Here is a 16991-nt window from a genome sequence, read left to right as displayed (position 1 = left end):
GGAAATGGGACTTTTACTGCTTCTTTACAAGATAGAACAATCTCATTGAGGCTATTTTGGAGTGTGCAGTGGTTTCTCTTCCTTCTCTTGTTTGCTTTGTCATTACCTGCATGTTATCAGCACACTGCTGTGCATTTACCTTTGTTTATGACTTCACTTCTATACTTAGAGACCAGCTCAGTGGGGCCAGAGATATGTGGAGATTAGTGATATATTTTGGCTGTTCAGCCTGCCAAAGTGTGATATATCTCAGAGACTACTTTGAAATGATGGATTAAAAAAAAAAGAAATATATCTCTTTGCTGCACTCCTCCATTCAGAATAACTGATTGGCTGAGGAAATTCATAGCTCATTAGTATTTTAAGCCAAAGTTTATGTAACCTATCAGTTGAAATGCAGTGACAGAATGTAAGTACATTTACTCAAGCACTGCACTGCACTGCACTGCAGTTTTGAAGTATTTGCACTTCACTTGGGTACTTTCATTTGATGCTGCTTTATACATCCTTCACCACATTTTAGATTGAAATATGATATTGATACCACATAGTTAATTTGCAGACTAAAATGTTACATAAAATATATGAACTCCCAATAAAATGTGATGCATTGTTATGAATTCAACTACCCAACAATATATAAAGCTGCTCATTGTATTAGTAATAATAAACTGTAATATAACTCTGAAAGGGGACGTTATTTTAATACTTCTGTACGATGACACTGTTGTATTTCTACTTTTATCCAAGTAAACTTCTTCCACTGTTGAAATATAACTGACTGCAAGCTCATCACCTACTTTCTTTACAATCAGTGGGCTCGAGCTGAACAATTAGTCAATTGATTAGTTGCCAACTATTACATTAAATGCCAACTATTTTAAATGCTTATTAATTGTTTTGAATAATTTATAAGACGAAAATGAAGAGATTACTTTGGGCTTTGGGAAACAGTGATCAATATTTTTAACCATTTTCTGACATTTTATGGATCAAACAACTAATCGTAATCGTAAATAGTAGATTAATCTATAATGAAAATAATGATTAGTTGCAAACCTACAGTAGACTTTAAACCACTGCATAGGCTTGTACCATGAAGGTTTCTACAGTAATTAGTTTGATGTATCAGAAATCACTATTTGGGATTTTAAGGTTATTAACCACGTATCGTCACTTTCTCTATCTCTGTTGTGTCTTCTGTCTGTCTGTCTGCAGTGAGGATGTATGTAAGCGTGGCTTCACCGTTATCATTGACATGCGTGGCTCTAAGTGGGAACTGATCAAGCCTCTGCTAAAGACACTACAAGAGTTTTTTCCAGCTGAGATCTGTGTGGCGCTGATCATCAAACCGGACAACTTCTGGCAGAAACAGAAGACGAACTTCGGCAGCGCAAAGTTCTCCTTTGAGGTCAGTGGGCTTTTTTCATGTTTCAGTCAAAGTCTCTGTACAGGTTATGAATATTTTAACGCTATTTCTAGAATCCATAAAGTCTCTATTAACCATCTGAATGGAAATATATTCTGTCTGCTGCTCAGACCTGTTTCCAAAGTTGTGACTGTTTCCTAATACAAACAAAGATGGTAGCTGGAAATGATGCCTTTCCCCGATTTGAACGACACAAACCCAAATTTAAGTGTTATTATCAATTAGCTATATTTTAATGTTACTCTCCATTTTTTTTATTTACACTTTAATGTGTTTATATTTTTCTTGTCTTGTAACTTTACAAAACAGGTAAGGAGATGGTTATGTAATTTCCAGCTATCTGGATTATCGTTAGATCCATTTAGTGCCCAAAAAGACAATGTCAGAGTCGAAATTTCACTTTCTCTTTGCTCATTTTCCATGCAACAGAAGGGGGAAAATGTTTCTAATTTCTCATGCTGAACTCAGTCACACCTTTAATATGCAAATATGCTACATGATACAGTAATGAGGACTAATTATGAACTATTTTCTCTAATCTAATTTTTTTTCCAGTGCCAACTAAAGATCTAATGGCATGTTTTTCTAGAAGCATTTACACCAGAGTAAGTTAGTTAGTTACTGTTAGTTTTACTGTTAAAGGACCAGTGTGTAGGATTTACTGGTATCTAATGGTGAGGTTGCAGATTGCAACCGACTGAATACCCCTCCCCTCAACTCCTCCCTTCCAAGTGTGTAGAACCTACGGTGGCCACAAAAAGGTCCTCTCTAGAGCCAGTGTTTGGTTTGTCCTTTCCGTTCCACTACTGTAGAAACATGGTGGTGCAACATGGTGGGCTCTGTCGAAGAGGACCTGCCTCTATGTAAATATAAAGGTCTCATTCTAAGGTAACGAAAACACAACAATTCTTATTTTCAGGTATTTATACACTAATGAAAACATATTTATGAATATTATATTCCATTTCCGTCAATAGATCCCCCTAAATCTTAAAATCTTAAATCTTATCCTTTAAATGTGCTCAGAATTATGCACTTACTCATCCCAATATACAATGTCAATAACCAGAAAGGAAAAACTGTGTGGAAAGCACATATACGGGGCTTTTTTTGGTCTTAAGGTAGGTAAAGTTTCACAACAGACAAGTTCAAGCTGATTCATAAGACTGTTTAAACTCTAAAGCTTAAGTTTAAACTCTAAAGCTCTGGATATTGCAGCCTGGTAATCACTGAGAATAGAAGTATGGTTAGTTTGTCAGAGCAGTGCAGTTTTTAGGAAATAACAAACAGGTTAAGATGTAATGTTTTCTTCCTTTGCCATTTTCTAGATTTTTACATTGTGCAAAAAAACATGTATTTTCATATTTCTCCTGAATTTCTCTTCCTGTCTACCAGACCAGCATGGTGTCAGTAGAAGGTCTGGCCAAGCTGGTGGATCCCTCCCAGCTGACGGATGACTTCGAAGGCTCACTGGACTACAATCATGAGGAGTGGATGGAGCTAAGAGTTTCTCTGGAGGAGTTCATGTCCAACGCTGTTCACCTATTATCCAGACTAGAGGACCTGCAGGTGGGGTGTGGACAGATGAATGAATGGTTGATCAAGAGAAAAATAGATGGATGGTTGGATACAGTAATTGTTCACCACAACATGAAAAGCTATACTGTATGTTGCAGGAGCTTCTGTCCAAGAAAGAATTCCCTGCTGATGTGGAGGGATCTCGTCGGCTGATAGAGGAGCACACACAGCTGAAGAAGAAGGTGGGAGAATGACTGGCATGATGCAAACTGTGGAAACATGATTAATTATATTTCCACCATCTGGGCTGAACTGAGCGACCCTCATGTTATAGTTCGTTCATCAGTTGAGACAACTTAACCATGTTAAGCTACTAACATAATTTTTTCTCTTCCTGTAGGTACTGAAGGCTCCAGTGGAAGAGTTGGACCGGGAAGGCCAGAGGTTGCTGCAGTGTATCCGATCTAGTGATGGTTTTTCAGGGAGGAACTGCATCTCCGGCTCTGCTGACTTCCAGAGCCTGGTGCCCAAAGTAAGTAGCCCATTCCAGTGAAGTTCCAGGGAAGATGCCAAAACAATATCATGACTTAAAAGGTATTTTATCCATATCAAATACAGTGGGGAAAAAGCCCTTTCCAGCTGATCCATGGAGAAACAACTAGAAGCTGATTGAAGGCTGCTTTCTTGCAAAAAATGAAAGTATTTATTATTACCTTCCAATGCATGTGCGCTTTTTATGCACATGTAGCAAATGACAAACCAAAAACATGCAGATAGTTGGCGTGATTTAAGCTCAGCACTCTCCTTAAGACAGCATTGAAGCTCAGAGGAAAAGTAGAGAAAAAGAGGAGATTATGTGAGTCAAAACGCATGACATAAAAACATCCAGTAAATACTTCAATTCAAATAGAAGGCATTATCCTCCTTTGAGATTCTTTCATGACTGTTGGCAGATTAACTGAAGGAACTGACTGTTTACATACACACATGCACATTTCATACATGCAGAACTCATTTGACTGCTGGAATATGAACAAAAAAAAAAAAAGCTGAGATTCACTCTCACTAGGACATTTGGCAGTAAATCCTAAACACAGCATGAAGAAAGCCAACATGATACATTTTTATCAATTATGAAGATGAATGTTGATCATTTATGCTACATTCCTCACAAAATACTGTCATGTTACATCATAACAACCTGTGAACACTAAAAGCGTACTAAATCGCAATACGTGATAAAGTGCACAGTATAATTTTTTCTTCACCTAGCCAAGGCCCACAGCTCGTTACCATCCCTCATTAGCGCTAATGAGAAGTACTCGCGGCATGTTAGCTCGTTAGCTGAAGGACTCCACGGGGAAAGTTTGTGAAGGAACACTGAGTTTCATTGCACAGGTTGTTTGTACAAATCACACACACTTCACATTACAAACAGAGGAATGCTTTATATTAATAATTAATGTTAGAACTGAAAGATACATCTTATATCTTACAGATGTGTGTTATTACTTTAATAGATAAATGTGTCACAAAGTGCTTCACTTTGAGACACTAAAACAAACAGAACAGTAAGATGACAAATTAGAAGTTTAAAGAATGTAGGATGTAATTCAGAACAAATAAGAAATAAAAATCTATTCTAAAATAGATGAAATGCCACTCAAATGCTTTTTTTTAACTGAGGAGTTCAAAAACCAAGCAACACATGCGTTTTATTGATGCTTAAAGCAAATAAAAATGTGTATGTGCATTCAGATAAGCAAAACAAAATTTCAAGGTGGTGTGAATGCATACCAAGCCAATGAAAATACATGAATGGCTGCAAACAGCTGCGGATTCGCTGTACATGACATGAACTGAGACAAAAATGCATCTGGATGAATTAAAAGTGTTACGACTTGAGCAGGAAATTGGCATGAAGCAGTACACATTGACACCAGATACTGGAAATATCAAACTGGAGGATAAAATGTACTGTAGATGTTGTATTTTAGGAACATTACACAATCTGTCTAACCTTGAGCTGCTGCATGTTTCTCTGCTTTTTCTTAAACAAAACAATCTTAACTATAAATGTAACTTGTTTCCCCAACTGGATAAAACAGAAGATACATCATCTAAGATTTGGTAACGTATGCTTTTTGCCAGGTGGCCAGTTTGCTGGATAAGCTTCACTCCACAAGGCAACATCTCCATCAGACGTGGCATGTGAGGAAGCTGAAGCTGGACCAGTGCTTCCAGCTCCGCCTCTTCGAACAGGACGCAGAGAAAGTGAGTCATACTGTACCCGCGTTGGGGTGGCAGTATGAGGCACACTGAAACATTTCGGCAGCGTGTCTCTGTGTTTGAAAGTGGTGAACCGGATCAACGGAGTGGAATGTAATGTACAAACATATCAAAAAATAACTGAACATCTAACTGAAGTCTTCTATGTTGCATGCCTGCAGCTGCCTCACAGTAAAAGCCCCCTAGTGATAGTTTCATGTTCTACTGATCAGACACAGTAGCTGGAAGCAGCATTGTGAAGCAGCAACAGGCTTGTGATGCACACTGAGTGTGTTAAGTTAGCCATCAAGAACTAATGTTTTCATAATTAAAATGTTTTTTTTTTTCTTTTTTTTTTTTTTGATCACTGGATCCTTCCTCAGTGCTTTCAAAAATGCTCTCAAATTGCTGGAGTCACAGGAATGTGGGAAAAGATGAGACCAACAATTGCCAACAATCTGTTAACATAAATAACATAATATCCGCAGCTGTGATTCAATACAATATGATAACTGTTGTGAAATGAAAGGGAAGAGGCACAGCCTGTATTTCCTCTTCAGCTTCCATCCAACTGAACTTTTTTTCCAGTGTCACATTTTCCACTCTTTGTCCTTTTCACCTCTGTGTCACCGTAAATGTCTCAGGAAACTCCTTAGCAGCCAGAATAAATTAGCCTTTAGTGTTTATCTAAACAGAAGAATTCAGTTAGCAGTCAAGCCAGCGGGAAATCAGCCAGCCTTGCTTCACTCATACCAGCTAAGTGATTAGCTGCAGTTGTGAGTGATATGTATGGTTTCCATTCATCATTAACATACCAGCCTGTTTACAACGTGCATGCGGTTTCGTTCCAAAATGCTATATATGTAAAGATCATGCTCAGCTGATCAAGGGGTCAATATTTAAGAAATACAGGCGATAGCAACCTCTGAAAAGCTTCTGTTTTGCAAACAGTAAAAATGTAGCAATTAAATTCAATAAACAGCCATATATCCTGGTGACAAAGCTAACATTTCTAAAGTCAATCTGATGCAAAAATACTAGATTTTATGGATGGAGATCCAGCATGACTGAACCGTGTCACCCTGTAACCCTGTAACCCTGCCTCTTGCTAACAGGACCGCATATGTTTGTTAGTATCTTAAGTGTTGTTGATGTGAGTGCAGCTTGTACACTCACATACACACAAATACGTACACACAGACAGACAGAAGGGCGTCAGCTGACTTGGTGTGCTGTTCCAAAAAAAAAAAAAAAAAAAAAAAAATCCACATGCAGGAGCGGTAAATATTTACTGTAAAGCAAACAGAAAGAATAAAGAAAACAGTTCTGTCCACATCAGCGTTGTCTTGCTGAGGAACTTGCGGGGGTGTGCGGACGAGTTTACACTGTGGGAAACACTCAGCGCTCGCAGTCGAGCCAAGCAAACAGTCAGACCTGACGAGGTGTTCGCTCTGTGGAAATCACAGCTAGAGAAATGACTGTGTGAGATGGCACGGTAACCATGGTAACCACACGGCGCCACAATCGGCCTCCATCTGTCACCAAAGATTGAGTCAGATAGAGAGGCAAGGGTGGAGTTTGTCCTGGCCTTTTAGGCTCTGCACTGATCAGCTGGTAAAGATGGAGCCAACAACAAGAGACATTCATACATATGACCTTCATATGCAGCTTTAATCAAAAAACTAAAAATATAGCACGCAAAGATTTATGTGCAAGACTATAAAATATATTGTTTTAATTATTGTGTGAAGGCCACTGTCTGTAAACCTTTTCTTAAAAATGAACCCGATGGTCTGGGTTTAAGGTTTAATACAAGGCTTTCGGCTGTCAGCAGTGTTAAAATGAATATGTGGTATAGTTTATAATGTTATTTATGTTGGTGTGTGTGTGTGTGTGTGTGTGTGTGTGCAGATGTTTGACTGGATCAGCCACAACAAGGAAGTGTTCCTGCAAAGTCACACTGAGATCGGCCGAGGTTACCAACACGCCGTGGAGCTCCAGACACAACACAACCACTTCGCTATGAACTCCATGGTACCCAGAACCTTAATAAACTCTTCTTCTCACATTTAATTGCTTCACTGCAGCTCACTCTGCATGAAAGTGCAGAGAGGTTACCAGCATGGTTAACACACTACTAACAGAGAAAAGACACAAACCACGGCACAGCAGAAATCAGTTGGTTGAGGTTTAGTACAGAACATTAAGCTCGCAGATAATAATTTGAGTGTCTTGACACAGTATTTTATGCAAAATGTTAAATATGTTTAAATCCTGTAATGGACCAACAAGATGAGCCAATGGCGTATTGTGATTTTGTTTCCCCCCCCCCCAGAACGCCTATGTAAACATCAACAGGATCATGTCAGTGGCGAGCCGCCTGGCTGAGGCCGGTCACTACGCCTCCACACAGATAAAGCAGATCTCAGGTCAGCTGGACCAGGACTGGAAAAGTTTTGCTGCTGCACTCGACGAGCGCTCCACCATCCTCGCCATGTCATCTGTTTTCCACCAGAAGGCTGAGCAGGTGGGCTAAAAAAAAATCATTTAAAAGTTAACGAGAGTCTTTGAGCAGAGATTGTTTTGTTGTTTTTTAACTTTGATTGCAGTGATGAGAGCACAATGTTTGTGGGGGGAAAAAAAGCCAACACCCCCTCCTCCTTCTAACCTTATGTAAGGACTTCCCCTTCACATCTCTGTTATTAGAGCAAAAGCAGTTCCACTTACTGTGAGACCGCTGTTGCTTAGTTGGTGATCCAATAACTATCTAATTCAGGAGTCTCTCTTCATCAAACACATGTCCAGAATGTAAAATGTAAATGGGACATTTTTAGTGTCTGATTATATTTAATAGATCAAACTGCTCTGCTGCTGTTTCTTGGAAGGTTGACATGGCAACAGATGGGGCTGGTTTGATTCCTACTGGGCCCTTGACATTAGCTACAAGTGCACATTTGAGGGAGCAAGAGATGAAAGACTGAGAGCGAGGGAGAGGGAGAGAGAGAGAGAGAGAGAGAGAGAGAGAGAGAGAGAGAGAGAGTGGGCGCGGGGGCAGTGAAGGGATCGGCTGAGATTGAGAGAGAGCCATAAGTGAAACAGAAAACAAAGCAAGTGTCGGGATGAGAGAGGGAGCAAAAGTGGGGAAAAGAGAGATGAGTGGAAGGAAACTGGCAAGAGTACAGAGAGAATAAATGGAAGAAAAAAGTGAAAATGAGGGAAGAGGGTAGAGCGAGCATTTTTGCAGCCACATTAATTCTGTTAGTAAATCGTCTCGAAAATACAGCAACGAGACTAAAAGGTGTGAAACCCTGCTAGCGGCCTCTACACCGTTTATTCATTTATTCCACAATAATAAATACTGATGATCCTATTCTTAGAGCCTCACTATCTCTGTGGATTAAAATGTCAAACTGTCCCAAGGGTGGCACTACAGGGAAAATGATGTGTTCATTAAAATCAAAAGGGGTTAAAGCAGGGTTCCTTAAACATTTTTGTTTTATTCATGTGACCCAAAATTTTAATTACTAGGGATCCAAGCTCATAAATGCATAATTAACCGTCATAATATCTACATTATACTACAATTAATAGAGCCGGAAATTTCAGTACATCTTCTCTCGTTTAACAAACCTCGTTTCACATTTTGAGAGAAGGGGACTTGAGGAAAGGAGGTCGACAGGCAGACAACGCATATAAAGGGGAAAAAATGTCCTGGTGACTCAGTTCAAATGAAAGGTCGATACCAGTGTGAGAAAGAGCCGCTGTAGAAGCATCATTAAGGGATCATCAATATCTAAAGCAAATGTTATAGCTGTCTGGCCAGTAGTTGTTGAGATATCTTAATCTGGAACAAAGTGTTGGACAGACAGATAGATCGAATGACTGATCAAGCTACATCACCATCCCTGGCCTAAAATCAGAATAACAAGGGCTAGAAAGAATGTGCATCACATTGTGCAGTATTTATTTAGTATTTATCTATTTATTCATAGTCTTATTGAATTAATCGACATGTAAATATTGTCCATGTGTGACTGTGTTCGTCCCTCAGTTCCTGTCGGAGGTGGAGGCGTGGTGTAAAGTGTGCAGCGAGGGAGGGTTACCATCAGAGATGCAGGAGCTGGAGCTCGCCATCCACCGCCACCAGAGTCTGTACGAGCAGGTCACCCAGGCTTATACTGAGGTAAACCGCCAGCACATCTGACCACATAACCCAGTAAGAGAAATCAACTGATTATCAACCGCCACCGGAGTCTGTACGAGCAGGTCGCACATGCTGAAGCCAACATTATGCTACAACGAAAATGACATTTGATAAGATTACACCATACTGTAGGAAAACATAGCTGTCTTTGGTATCACCTTTTGGTTTCTGAAACAAATCTTTCAGTTCACTTTTCTCTGTCAGTTATTTGCACCCGTTTCTTCCATTATGCCATTTTCTTTTTCTGCTGACAAAATGTTGCTTTCTCCATGTGTTTCCATTAAATGTCCAATGAAGTGCCAAACAAAACATTTTAGCTTTTAGGACATTGGAAATGTCCTGCAATTATCCTGAGAGGTTAGTTCTGGTAACACTTTATTTTACATTCCCCTATTTAACATTTAGCAGTTAATAAATGGTTTTTTAACACACTATAGTTGTAAACAAATATCAGTGTTAATTAATGTATTTGTCAACAACTATAACTCCTCCTGTGGACACGCATAAGTGGAGATAATATTAAAAAAAACAACCTAAAATAATATGTCTTCAAAGTTTAAATTGCTGACACAGGGAGCAGAGCAGGGCTAACGAGACTGATGCAGGGCAGGTGTGGAGCACAGGAAGACGCGGAGCAAACAGAAAACCAGAAAACACAATATAACCATGCACAAACCATCCCAGAACTCACATGGACACAACTAAATAAGTGCACGAGTCACAACGAGCACACACAGCAAAATAAACTTCAGTATATATTGCTGTTGACAAAAACGTTAATAAATCAGTCTGGCGAGCGGAGTGGTTTGCATATTAAGGCTGCATGAAACAACATAAATCGAACTAAAAGACAACTGCAGCTCTGAATAACAGAAGTAGTGTTTCAGTTCACTTGAGCGCTTAGTTTGAGAGTCAATGTAGAAAGCAACCGTATCTCAAGTGGTCCTTAAACATAATCTGCAACCTCTCGTATCTGACCTTCTACCCACTCAGTCCTGTCTTAAACAGGCAGAGGAGCCTGAGGGCATCTGGTGGACTGGTGGAGGGACAGGACTATAACAAGTAGTGCTAGTATACCCCTGAGGGAAGGATTTGGACTCCAGAACACAGAGTCTCTCCTTTGGGAGCTGTCTGTACTGCTCTCTGGCAGCTCAGTGATGCTTGCTGTGATGGGCTGTGATGACAAGGCGGCGTTGGTCAGCTGCTGCACCGCCACCGTCCGGATCTGCTGTCTGAACACCCCTCCGTGTTCCACTGAATTTAGTCAGGGAACGCTCCCGCTCTTTGCTGCTCTTTTATGCCGTTTTTATCTTCAGACGGGCCGTTGCAGTGTTAGCCCAATTTATGCTTATCTGTGAAAAGATAAGTTCTTATATATACACACACATAAAGCTCTGGGCAGAGGCAGTTAGGCTTGGCAAGCTGCGACAACATTGTTTCCTGTGCTGCAAAAAGTGACAGGTTTAGAGGCTGACAAGGGTTTTTATCTTGTACTCAGACTCAGTGCGATTTTTTTAATGAGGTGAAAGTTTGATAGATTTGCTGACAGATTTCCTTTTAGGTTTCCACAAATTTGAGGGCAACTCTAAACGGATAAAGATGGTTACAACATCATGCTCTACAGTATGCTCTGTGGAATTTGTGACTACAGACATCTTTTTCAAATTCAAAGCAGAGAAGATGAAGATGTAGGTGTTTCTTGCGAGGTATCTGAATTTAGAGGCATGTGCTGGAGCAGTGGAGCACAGCCTTGTGCATCTCATTATATAAATCTTCTTGATTTCTTTTTTTTTAGTGCAGTTTGTAGTGCAGTTTAACAAAGGTTCCTTCTCAATCAAAAACACCAGTGCTGAAACAATTACTTGATAAATCAACAGACAAGCAGTATATTTCGTAACATCAACTTACACATGGACCAGCAGGATGTTTGAACCAGCCTGCGACTCCTGAAATAACTGAAATCACTCGAACAGTGCTTTCTCTTTTTGTTTTAAATGATCTTTACTGATTAAAAACACTGATTACAGGGTTCATTTCTTCCAGAAAGGAAGTGGGAGTCATTACGTTGTGTTTGTGTGTGTGTGTATGTGATGCAGAGGTTTTAGTGGTGTGTTTCCCTGTACAATTTAGTAATTAGCAGTAAGGAGTGAAACGCTGGTTTAGACAGTATATAATTGTTTCCGAGAGGTGAGAGAAAACAAAGAAAGAACCGGTAAATGCATTTTTTTTTCAACAAAAAAAAAAGTGTTGCCCCTCTCATCTGTTTTCCTGTCTTCCCTTTTGTTTGACTTCACCTCTTTGTCTTTGACCTGTCTGTGTTTCCAGGTGAGTCAAGATGGTAAAGCCCTATTGGACGTCCTCCAGAGGCCTCTGAGTCCTGGCAACTCTGATTCGCTGACAGCCACTGCCAATTACTCCAAAGCGGTCAGTGCCATTATGTTAGTTAAGGCTGGCAAGGCTTCATCTGCTAGCCAATTACAAAAGAGATGCTTTGAGTACTGTATAGAAAATATTTGTGTTGGTTTTCAGGTTCACTGTATCCTGGATGTGGTTCATGAAGTTCTTCACCATCAAAGGCGTCTGGAGAACATTTGGCAGCACCGAAAGGTCCGACTGCACCAGAGACTGCAGCTGTGTGTGTTCCAGCAAGATGTCCAACAGGTACAAGGACCAAAACACACACACAAAGAATACAGCGAGGAAGTGAGAGTCCAAAACACAGAGGGAAGACTGAGGATATATTGTTGTTATTGGATGTAAATGTCTCGAAAATTCCAGCTTTTCAGGAACTGAGAAAAACAACATTTTTAACTTTTTTTTTATTGCTGCTTTGACTTTACTAAAAGGGGTTTATAAGTGTTTCATTTACCCACAAAGTTAGAGAATTTTCTCAAACCACAGTGGAGCATGTAATCTTGTATGTAAGCATGTAATCAAGTGAAGAGACAACAGTGGTGTGTGTGTATGTGTGTGTATGTTGAACTCTGCTTAGCAGAACAGATGAAAATCACCATAACATGTCCATTCATCTCGGCTGTCTTCTTGTCCCAGCTGAACAGTATGTAATGTGAAAATTCCTGAGATAAAACATTCAGAGCGGATCTCTGCTCTGCTGGTACCGCTGATCATATTTCATACAGGAGCAGACTATGTGGGTTTGGAAAGGTGTCAGCCCAGATTCCTGGAGGTTTTAGAGATAATCAGGGGCTCAAAATTTAATATTGCAGCTATATTTTATGAAAGATATTTTTAACCAGCAGAGCAAATGTCTTCAGTGGTGGGAGGAGGAGGTCTTGTTTATTATTTTACTTTCTTTAATGTGATTGTGGTACTTACAGTAATGCAGTAGGAATGAGGTACAACCAAGTACCACTGGCATTACCGAAACCCCTGGAATCTCAGTAAAGAGGCCAAATGTGCACTCTCTGAAGAGATTTTTTTTTTTTTCCAAAATTATGAACATAAAGTACTGTAACAAGGACACATAGTGTTGCTGATGCAAAACAGCTGAAATCAGACCCAAGCAATATCATCCAACTGCAGAGCTGCGCCTATAGCAGTTTTACACCTGCAGTTCCAGTCCAACCTGTGCCACCTCCAGGCAAAGACAGAAACAGCTGCAGACCTATTTAGACCTGCAGATGTAGGGATGTCGATAAGCAGCATCTGCAGGCAAAGAAAGTTACAGAAACATTCTGCAATTAGTTTAAAATAAGAAAATGCCAGCAATATGAAATAATTTGAATCTAGTGTACTGCTGAAATAAAACATCCATTTTAATAGTTGAGCAATCATTTATCAAATAAAAATAGCAAATGTTTGTTGGTTCAAACTTCTCAAATGTGAGAATATACATATGAGCATTGTAAACTGAATATGTTTGGGTTTCTTGGTTGGACAAAATAAGATATGAACAAATAAGACTAGGAACTTGTGGTTGTTCTATTTTCTGGCATTTTTTGGACAAAATGATTAATTAGTCAATTGAAAAAGTAATTGAACATGATCAAATGATAATTATTTGCAGCCATAACCAAATCATATAATGTTGAAAAGTTGAACTAGAATGAATGCTGCTTCACCTCAGTTGGGATCACGCAGAGAGTGGCATGATGCAGCCACTGCCCTGCGTTTACATTCCAGTTCTGTCGTGTTCCTCCTCCGAACCTTGAACCTGTGCCTCACCCAACGCACATTCTGCATGCCAACCATCAGGGGATTCCTGGAACTGGTTCAATCAGGTGACTGGTTCACTACCAGTTTGCCTGACTGAACCACTACCACCATCAACCTGAAAGATGCATATTTTCATGTCGAGGTGGTGCAGAAATGTAGGAAGTTCCTGTGTTTCACCTTTCAGGGTATAGCCTTAGAGTACAACAGGCTACGGTTTGGCTACTCCCCGGGTCCCCGCACATCCAGCAAGTGTGTGGATGTGGTGCTGCAACTGCTGCACAACCAGAGCATGTGCTTGTTCTACTTAGATGACCTCATTGTCATGGCCAGGCCCAGGGAATGACAAGAAAGTTAGTGCTGCACCTAACATGGTTAGGTTTTGCTATCAACTGGAAGAAGAGTGCTCCTCAGTCACGCCTAAAGGCGGAGTATCTGGGAGTTGTGCTTGAGTCGGTCAGTCTGTGGGCGGTGGGGAGCAGCGGTGACAGCTTTGTATGTCAATCAGGTGTTGGGGCTCATGGCGGCAGCCCATCCAGTGTTTCCACTGGGGCTTTTGCACATACGCCATATGCAAAGGTGGTTCACCAGCCTGCGCTTGTGATCCCCAGCACAGGCGGAGACCACTACCCATGGACCCTGCTGCTCCCACACCATCCACTGAAGTGGTTTCAGGATGGGAACTACAGCGAGATGCTGCCTTTTTTACTGTGTGGGACACATGGAATCGGTAGGCGCATCCTGATTGGCCGGCTACATACATGCAAATTTCAGTGGGTGATTGTGTATTACCCGCTTACTGTCAATATACCTAGGCCATAGATCCTTTGAATGCCCTCGGCCTCTGGTTTGTGGTTGTAAAGTTTCATGAGGCTGTGGACCTAGAGGTCACAATAGGTCACTGAGCTCAAGTTTCAAAAAATGGTCTCACTATGATGAAATTGCTACTATGGGGACTAACATTATCACACATGAATACAACTGGGCTCACTGAATCCACAAGAGCGTCAGCTTTCCAGTCATACCAAATTTATGCAATTCCAAGACTATTTAGGGACCCCAGTATGCAGAAATATTCAAATATACCATTTTTTAAAATAGGCAAAATAACCCATTCATACTGCATGCAGACTGCATGGTTTTTGCCCAAAACTGCATGGGATTAGCATAAAGTGGGTATGTCTGTAAAGATCTTGTCCTTTACTCATCAGTACTCACCCTCTTGTAGTACTAGTAGTAGGAGTTGTTACAAAAGTAGCAGTGGTACTGCAAATAACACTTTTACTGCTGCTATAGGTACTGTTACTGCAACTAATACTGCTACTACTCTTACTGTTACTACTGCTGCTACCACTAACAATAGCAATAGTAGTAGTATCAACAGTAGCAATATTAGTAGTTTAAGATGTAGTATTACTGGTAGCAGTAGTAGGAGTGATAGCAGTAGTAGTAAAGGAACAGCAGTAGTAACAATAGGAGTAGTTGTGGTAGCAGCATCAACGGTATCAGTAATACAGCAGGTTAACAAGAAAATACTTCATTCCCACTACATACTGCTGCTATTAACATGGTAACCTAAATATTACTTTTGTGGTTTGTATTGGGGTCATGTGTCACATAAGAGAGAGAAATTGCACCAGCGGCACATTGAATAAATTTTAAACAGAGCTATTGTAACTGAAGTCATCATGTTTGTACTATATATATGAGTGAATGGCCCCAGGAAGAGAGAATTAGGGCACCATGCAGACTACAAATTCAAAGATGAATTCTCTCAGCACCGGTGCCATGAAAACATGTATATGAGACCCAAGAGAGAGTGTGAGAGAGTTTGTGAGAGTGTATGAGGGAGGTAGAAAGACAAAGAGAGAGAAATAGTGAGGGAAGAAGAGATCATATCAGTGGGTTGTAAATTCAATGAAAACAGAGCCTCGCCAACTGTACTCGTCATGCATGAGTTCCTATGAGACCCCAGAGAGAGACACGGAGACACACACAGACTCAAAGAGGGTGAGAGACATACATAGAATGTATACAAGGAGTAAGTGAGAGAGTAAGCTCATACCTAAGTCTATAAATCACTAAAAGCAGGGCTATTCCAACCAGAGTAGTAATGCTACAGGATATATGTGACCCCAGAGAGGAAGAGAGAGAGTTGCAGAAGTAAAGGCTGAAAGAGAACATATTAGGTGTGTAGTTTTATTTGGCAGTTTTAGCTGCACATTCAAACAAAGATGGCCCAGCAGCAGTCAGCATGCTTCAGTTTGTGTGTGCTATGACCTTTCGCTGACCTCTTTGTGGCTCCAGCTGGACCCACTACAGTTCATTGACGTCATGTATTCACTGTTCATCCATACATATTGTTTATTAAAAGCCCAAGAAACTGCTTTGAGGTCTACTTCTGCACCAAAGTGGATGTGAGAGCAGCACTTATTGTTCATAGGAATCTTCAGATTTTAGATTAGGGATGAGGTTGCCTAGGTCACCCCAAAATCTGTGTCCACATTTTAGTATAGTTAATGTATCTGATGTAAAGATCGACATATGTCAGTGGACAAATATTTTGATACCTAACAATTAGACTAAAGAATGAGTGTGAGAATTTGATGTAAAGAATGTGTTAAGATATACACAACAATATAGGTAGAATTTCACTGTTTCACTGGCTAAATGGTGATGTTATTTACCACTTTAACATTATGCTGTATGCTAACCAGGGAAGAACTGATCAAGTGCAGTTGTCTTGATCTGATTTTGATGTGAGTCAGTTTGTATTTAACATCTTTTATTCTTCTACATAATACAACTTCACAATAGACAATGAGCCTAAAGTTGAGCTGTAGCGAAATTAGTCAATCAAATCCAGTTTAGACATCTGTGTTGTGAAAGTGCAACCTACATCATGGGTTTCCCTTAAGGAATTCTGACAATTGAAATCATCAGCAACAGAAATCACAACAAAAAACCAAGCTGTGTCCTTTGCAGCCACAGAACTAAAAGCTGATAATACAGTGTAATGAAGATTATAAGCATATACCATATAACTGATGAAGATCAATGTTTTATTCAAGCATGTAATGACTGAAAAATATGCCAACAATGAGGCAAAACATGAACAACAAAGAAAGGGATGGAGCCTGGCAGTCGTTCGCCAAACCCATCAACGCTGAGGTTTGACGCACAGTAGTGTAATGGCACAGAATATTCAACATCCTGTTCTTCACAGCAGCTGTGACCTAAATTTTCCCACGCAGATCATGAAGGTTTCATCTGTTCCATTCTTAATTCATGAGGTTTGAGACCATTTTGTACTTCTGATCTACATGTATACTGTCAGGAAAGAAGGTTCAGTGTTATCAACAAAAAGCTGACCTTTAATCCTGAGAGTGTGTCAGGTGA

General features: G+C 40.2%; 1 protein-coding gene across 2 annotated transcripts in view; it reads left to right on the top strand.

Moving 5' to 3' along the window:
• kalrna (kalirin RhoGEF kinase a) overlaps positions 1-16991 on the top strand; it is a 156983-nt gene that overhangs the window by 49388 nt on the left and 90604 nt on the right. For both annotated transcript variants that reach the window (XM_042425768.1, XM_042425767.1), the window contains exons 4-13: positions 1219-1411; positions 2825-2998; positions 3106-3189; positions 3348-3479; positions 5099-5221; positions 7127-7249; positions 7551-7742; positions 9267-9398; positions 11745-11843; positions 11949-12080. In XM_042425768.1, the coding sequence (XP_042281702.1) occupies positions 1219-1411; positions 2825-2998; positions 3106-3189; positions 3348-3479; positions 5099-5221; positions 7127-7249; positions 7551-7742; positions 9267-9398; positions 11745-11843; positions 11949-12080 (1384 nt within the window). The remainder of the gene's footprint in view (positions 1-1218; positions 1412-2824; positions 2999-3105; positions 3190-3347; positions 3480-5098; positions 5222-7126; positions 7250-7550; positions 7743-9266; positions 9399-11744; positions 11844-11948; positions 12081-16991) is intronic.

The sequence above is a fragment of the Thunnus maccoyii genome, chromosome 11 (genome assembly GCF_910596095.1).
Source record: "Thunnus maccoyii chromosome 11, fThuMac1.1, whole genome shotgun sequence".
In the NCBI taxonomy this organism is placed as follows: Eukaryota; Metazoa; Chordata; class Actinopteri; order Scombriformes; family Scombridae; genus Thunnus; species Thunnus maccoyii.
The sequence above is the reverse complement of the archived record's forward strand: the minus strand, read 5'-3'. Positions and strand labels throughout refer to the sequence as shown.